General features: G+C 42.0%; 1 protein-coding gene across 1 annotated transcript; it reads right to left on the reverse strand.

Moving 5' to 3' along the window:
• Positions 1-2924: 2924 nt before the first annotated feature.
• LOC134460751 (N-acetyltransferase 8-like) lies at positions 2925-5150 on the reverse strand. The gene is made up of 2 exons (XM_063213282.1): positions 4128-5150; positions 2925-3830 (listed from the first exon to the last, which is right to left on the reverse strand). Coding segments are annotated over exons 1-2 (678 nt in total). The 5' UTR covers positions 4129-5150; the 3' UTR covers positions 2925-3153.
• Between the last annotated feature and the right edge of the window lie 2342 nt (positions 5151-7492).

Raw genomic sequence — 7492 nt, forward strand, 5'->3', positions numbered from 1 at the left:
TTAATGCTATTGTTCATTATGATCTGTTTGTGACTGTTTAGTTCAGTAAAATTAATAAATACTTGTATTTTCCATACTGTTACACTATTCTTGCTCATGGATGCTGTAGCATTACTATGGTGAATGGAATGTTCCATCTGTTTGTTTGTTTATTTACTTATTTTTACCTGAGAGAGAACACTTGGTTTGTTTAAGCAGCACAGCTTTTAACAAGTAACCTACAGGTATGCCAATGCTGTTGACCTTTGACAGATTTGAGTTAAAAATTGCTCACTGAAGCTGCAGTGTATGCAGTGAGATTGACAGCAACATAATATGTGAACAGCTAAAAGCAGCTATGGTAATGAACCACCTCTGAACCATTTAACAACATTGTGAAACTACATTTAATGGTGCATTAGGCCTATATTTTAATATTTTGTAGCGGTGTAGGCGACATGCACTGTGCATTTCCACACATAATGACAAAGTTACTATTAGTGCACGGGAGAGCTGGCCATTCACAAATGGGATATTTTTCCATGAATATTTATCATATGATTTACACTATTCATACATGAATAGGTAGCTCTTCTCCATGTCCGCCATTTTGAATGACCAGCCAGAGACAACTGGAGCATTAATGAAAAGAGTGATTAGTGCCTTGGTTCTGAGTCAGATGGAGTATTGCAACATAGTATGGTCTTATACATCTAGAACATATCTTGCAAAACTTCGGGTAGTACAGAGTAAGGCTAATTCTCAAATGCTCAGAGTACACCAGCACACATGCACTCTACTTTGCACTGACTAAAAGTTGAGGATAAACTAATGACCTCTTTATTGACCTCAAACGGGCCATTTTAAATGATAAAACCCCTCTGAAACAATATTGCAGATTCTGTAAAACTTCTAACACCCATATTTAAAATACAAGGTCTGCACTGATGTGGACATTTGTACCCCGAGTTAATACCAAATGTCCTGTAGCGAACAGTGGGATACAGAGCAATCCCTGTATGGAACAGTATGCCATACAGTAAAAGCAGAAGCGGGACAGATAATGCAAGTGTCACCCTGTTTAATAGTATTGCTAAACATCTGCAAACTCCAACACATTATAGACTTCACATCTACATTCAACACTATGCAAATACATACTGTATCCTGCTGTAGAGACTGCAGGTTAATGGAGGTAGCATACACTGGGTCAGAGACTTCCTCTCTGACCGGCCTCAGAGAGTAATCTGGGGAAGCAATACATCAGAGGAAATTGTACTGAACACGGGATCACCCACAAGGCACCATTTTGTAACCACTGCTCTTCTCTATTGACACGAATGAGTTCATGATACATCAAGATTATTTTAGATTATTTAAGTATGCGGATGACATGGCCCTGGCCGGTCTTCTTCTAGAAGGGGACTTGGAGAGAGAGCAAGCCTATTCTAATCATGTGTCAAGACTTCAAGAGTGGTGCCAATCTAGTCACTTACATATAAATGTGAGTAAGACCAAGGTGTTAACCTTTCAAATGGACAAAGACGTGGCACAACACCTGCTCATTAAAGGGGAGGAGGTCGAAATAGTCAATGTTTTTAAGTATCTGGTTACATACATTGACAGTGCACTCAATTTTAAGGTAAACTGTGATTTTATTTACAAAAAGTGCTCCCAACGCCTGTACCAACTGCGTAAGTTAAACAGCTTTGGGGTAAGCAGTGCGGTACTTGAAATGACATACAAGAGTTTGGTGGAAAGTGTTTTGTCTTTCAATATTATTATGTGGTATGGCAATTTAAACATTCAGGGGAGGACCAAACCAAACAGAGTAATTAAGATGGCCACAAAAATCATAGGGAAACCACAGAGGAGCCTGGACTCTATGTACCAAGAGAATATGAGAAGGAAAGCACTGGGGATCATTAGTGATCCTTCCCATCCCCTGCACTGCGAATTTGAGCCCTTACCCTCTGCGAGGCGCTTCAGAGTACCTAATGCCACTAGGAACTTAAGAAATAATTTGTCCCAAATGCAGTTAACATAATTAACAAGAGGGATTTATATCATAGATGAGTCATTATGACTAGTAGGCTATTTTATGTAAACATCTATTTATTGGAGTGGTATGGTTACCTATGAATTTACTTGCTATTCCTTGTAATATCTTATTGTATTTTCTTACATTGTTAGATCTCACCTATTTATTCATTCATTTACTGGAGTGGTTTCCCGGATTGTTCTTGCGTGGAATGGGGTGTCTGTCTTAAATGTGTAATGTCTTTGAATGTGTAATGTGTAACTGTATGTCTTTTACAATGGTGAAACTGAAGACAAGTTTCCACACCTTTGGACATTAAAGAATCAAATCAAATCAACTTTTATCACTGAAATAAGTTCTACAGACAGTTTTATAACACAAGTTAAGATATTTTAAAAAGGCATTATACCAGTAGGCCTATTTACAATGGTTTATATTTAATAACAGGCTGTATTAATTGTTAATTGTGTAACTGACTTTATGTCTTTTGTGTATTCTGTTACATGTTGTATTGATTCTTTGTTTAATTTAATTTTCAACTTTTAATGACAACTTTGATGGACTGATTTTATTGAATAAGTGGACCCCAGGAAGAATAGAGATCCAACAAATACACACATTAACAACTTAGGCAGCAAAACATAGCCGTTACTACTGTACTTTGATGAGACCAGTAGATAGAATTGTACTACTTAGTAGGGCCTAGGCTCTATAATTATTAAGTTCTGAAATAACATTTGTGAATGCAAACTACTAAAATTACATATTAGGCTTTTAATTTCTTGTGGGATCACAAATTAAGTCTACTATAAGGCCTATGGGCCACCTATGTCAGTTTACTATAGGCCTACTCTACTCTTCTCACTGAAGAAAGAAACAATGAGCTGCATCATTTGACGGGGTGTTATTGATTTATCAGGGCCCCATGTACAGTATTTAGGGGGCCCACAAACGGTGTCATTTATGTGGCTGGGGGGTCCATTGAAGCTGATTGTACATAGGGCCCACAATTTGCTGCTACACCCATGCCTCAAATCAGTAAATGACGACACAATGGGCTGCATGATTTGTCGGGCAGTGGTGAAGTTAAAAGGTTTTCATCATCCTCAGCGATGTGACAGTGGTGAGGTAGTTTAAAAGTTTTTTTCCATCCTCAGCAGGGTGACCTTGATGAGTTTGGTGACCCATTGCGGTGCCTCTGTGTCGGTGTGAGTGTGCGTCAGCGTGAAGCCCATCCTGTAGTACAGTGCCACTGCGCTTCGCTGTGTGGAGCTCGTCTGCAGCACGACTTTGAAGAAGCCGCGCTCTTTGCAGAAGTCAACGGCGCTGTGTGCCAGACGGGTTCCGAGACCCGCGCGCCGACACTCCGACGACACAATCATGCGGAACAGCTCGCCGTATCGCCTCCCGCTTCCACTCTCAGTTTTCCCCTCCACTGCAACCATTCCCATACATCGAGGCCGCCCGTTCACATCTGCCTCCGCCACAAGGAAAGTGTTGTCGGGGTCGCTGAGGTAGCTTCGCTGAATGTCTCTCATGTCCGTGCGCAATTTTGCCCTGACAAATCCAGCGTACAACCTGTAACAGCAGCAGTAGACTAGTCCAGGCCAAAGAGCACCCAAGCAGACGGCAATGAGCCAGCCGCCCAGCAGGTACCCCGCTACACCCAACAAGAGGGTGAGGACGAGGTAAAGCGGCTGACGCATGGCGTGGGTGAAGGAGGGGTTGATGTGCTCCTGAATTCCATCGGCAAACAGTGCCCTGATGGCATCTCCATCACTGGGCCGGAACTGCCGGATAACCAGTTGCACTGCATAGGGGAAACAATAAATGATGCCGGTTTCAATGTGAGGGTGTCACATACTAGACTCCGTCAATTGTGCGGAGCCAAAATCTTTGGGTGGAGTGAGGATGGCGTCGCGAGGCTGGTCATACAGCTTGCATTGAAAATACGAACTTTGTCCTATCAGTCTATAGGCTACACGTTGGATATTAAAACAAACTTTGATGCATGAAATCGCTGGATGCAGAACATAGGCCTACTATAGGCTACTACCCTACCCTACGACAGATGATACATTAATTAAATGTAGTGCTGATTACTTACTTTTCCCTCCAACTTTCTCACCCCACTCGTGTTGATACAACGGCTGCAATTTCGATTTTTTCACAATTGTGTAAAATCGTCAGGGGTAAGACACTCAACTGTGCATCAATTTCACACAGCAATAGCCTAGGCCTACCCTCCTTTTCGAATATGAATACGACGGTAGAGGAAAATAAATCCTATGTATCTTTAGTAGGCCTAGTTTACTCAAACGATTTAGCCTATACCTTGAGCCCAGATCTAAGTAAGCAACTATTTATGTGTTCAAAGTCCATCCTTGGCTAGTGACAAATTAACCTTTTAGTGCAACAGGTCAGCTCCAGACACGAACGCAACATGCCGAACCAGTGTCCTAACCTATCTAGCCTAACTAAAATCAATAATACATAGGCTAACCAGAAACTCCTCAGTCTATGAGTGCGTTTTAATATGAGACCTTGCCTCCTCCACTTGCCTCCTCCACTTGCTTCTCGTCATGATGACATCACTGACAACAGCATTATATTTCAATATCTTGCAAAAGCTCAATTGTAAAGTCTTTTTCTCATTTGCAATTGGGATGGTGAATGAAAAACAGTCCCTCAAAAGTTGTTGTGGCGAGGCTGACAGCTGGGAAACTTTATGGTTTTCTCCACGGAGGAGGGGCCAGGAGGCGGGACGAGGAGACAAGCACAAGTGGAGGAGGCAAGGTCACATATTGGGATGCACCCTATGTGTTAATGTTGCATTCTTCTTCTCCTTCGCCATAATTTGAAACGATTACCAGTGAAAGCTCTGTCGCCATCTAGTTGGGCAGAAGTGTCAACTAGTTAGCCCACCCACCCCTCAGCAAAATCCGTATCACGAAATAAATAGCCGTGCAGTAGGCCTACTATACAATTGAACAATTCTGCCACCTGCATTCAATTATAAAATAGATGTTAAAGCAATTTAAGATTTGTAAAGCACATTTAATATTAGGCCTATGGATAGGCCTAGGCCTATGCCTTGTTGGAAAATAGGCTAAATTCTGAGGTGCTGAAATTGAATGCATTGGCTCACAACAAGTAGTTCAGGAATTCATTTGTGTTTGCAAGGAAATTCTACAATATTTGGTTATGATTAAAAACATTAAAATAAATGTGTCTTGTTTTTCTGTTTGTGGGCACTCAAACCATTGAGTAATGCCCCCCCCATGTGACAATCATGAGATGAGGATGTTGAGTAATTGCCCATACCATTCTTATTAGGAGATCCTACAGATGTCATCAATTGTCGTGAGACAAGCTGAAAGCCAGTCATTTGATGTTTGATTAACTGATTGCTTATTTTCCTTAGAGAAGGAGTCTGAAGTCCAAAGAGTATACAGGAAGACAGGGCTGGACTGGGAGAACGAAACGGCCCGGGCATTTTTTGGCTCAGACCGGCCCCACATACCGGTAATTAGCGGAGCACCGCCATTAAATTGACGTAACTGTCTTCTAAGGGGGAAAAATCCCCTCTCTTTCAGGTACCAAAAAACTCCACCATACGCATATGTGCAGTGATCTCACGTTCAATTGTTTATGTAAAATGAATCTATGAATTGGTCATGTAAGCTGGCAGAAAACCTGGAAGTTGAAAGAAGAGAGCCCCTAGCAGCTGGGGATGAACTGCCCTTATTTGCACCCTTCAGTCCAATCAGCTCCTTGGACACACACAAAGAAAGGGGGGCACATACTTATTCTAATGTTAGGCACATAGCCTACTGTAGACCTTCACTATTGGGTTTGGAGCGTCTTGCCATAGTGGTTTAAAAAGGTTTGCAATGTACAGTCTGGGAGGCAAAAGTAGTTAACTTCTGCCTCAACAGTCTGACTTGACTAGACAAGAACAGAGGGAGAAATTATTAACTACAAATAATTCAATACTTAAAATTAATATTCAAATGTATATTTATTGGTATTCAGGTGTAAAGAAATCCTGCACACTGTCCATTCCACCAACAAACTTTTTCTGAAGAAGTTCAGATGACCGACATGTTGTATTAAAGTTTGTTGATGGAATGGACAGTGTGCAGGATTTCTTTACACTTGAATGACAACCCCACCAGCCCAACCACAGAGGTGTGCAAAAGCGTCTTGAAATATTTATTGGTAGTGACAATAATATGCTTAGTGGCTACTCACTGGCTACTCTACAGAATCACAGACAGCACCATTCCACCACAAAGACAGCAATTAGCACATGCCTGTGAATATTTTGGCCTTAAAAATGAGCAGAATGTACAGGAGGAATAAAATGAAGTCTCAGGAATTAACCATTAAGTTTACCATTGATCTCCATTTAGCCTATCATAACAAATCTTTATCATTATATTTATCACATGGACTATAGAGCATAGGCATATACTTACAAATCTTCATTGGTACACATTCAACTTGGAAAAGGAAAACCAAATGAATGAAATACAGTGAATGAAATACAGTATTTTCTCTGAGACTTTGTCTTCCTCGGGATATAAAAGCACACCTCTGCTTCTATGTGTCATTACATGGCAACTGAATATCATGCATACCACTGGAAAGAGGAGAATGTAAGTTTTCGAATGGTACCCCACTTGTCCATGATGTACCCCACATGTCCATGTCACAGCCATGATGTCTATACAAACATGCATCAAAGAGTGTGGGGAGGGGCGACGGGACGATGTTTTGTTGAACCACTATTTGCGATTTCGTTCGTTATTACGCGTGTTTTTCGGGGCTATAGAGTCTATTATATGATATCTGAGGGGGCTCCTGGGCTGGCATATCATATTTCTGGCAAATGCCACCCCCTGCCACCCCTTAGAACCGCCCTGGCCGAGGGCCGTCAACATGACATCATGGGTTGCCGGCCCTCTTTTTTTTTAAAAAGAGGGGCATCGGCCCTCGAGGGGCGTCGGGCCACCGGGAAAATGCCCGGTATGCCATACTGTCAGTCCAGCCCTGCAACAAAGTGTTGGCCAACAGGGCTGTTGGACCACCGGACCACCTGGATTATGAGGCTATTACCCAAACTAGTGTTTGATGGTTTAAAATTAGCATGGGGGAGGGCCAAAGCAATCTTTTTTTCTCTCCTTGAAAATCAATTGCATTAATCCCAAGAAAGTGCACAGTGAGCATGCTCCCCCTCCCCACGCTGTCGGCCTTCATTTATCAACGTCCAAGAGGAAGTCAGCCCTGTCAGAATCTAAAACAAGCCTAGAGTAAATAACCATAGAAACCCAGCATGGATCAAGCGGTTAATCAGAGGAACGGAGGTATGGCGAAGAAAAAAAAAAACTTAATTAGAGAAGGATTGATCCTCATGGGCTCTGGGCCCACTTTCACAACAGTTTGAGTAGCAAGGCAGCCGTGACCAAG

Source organism: Engraulis encrasicolus, chromosome 2 (assembly GCF_034702125.1).
Source record: "Engraulis encrasicolus isolate BLACKSEA-1 chromosome 2, IST_EnEncr_1.0, whole genome shotgun sequence".
NCBI classification, from domain to species: Eukaryota; Metazoa; Chordata; class Actinopteri; order Clupeiformes; family Engraulidae; genus Engraulis; species Engraulis encrasicolus.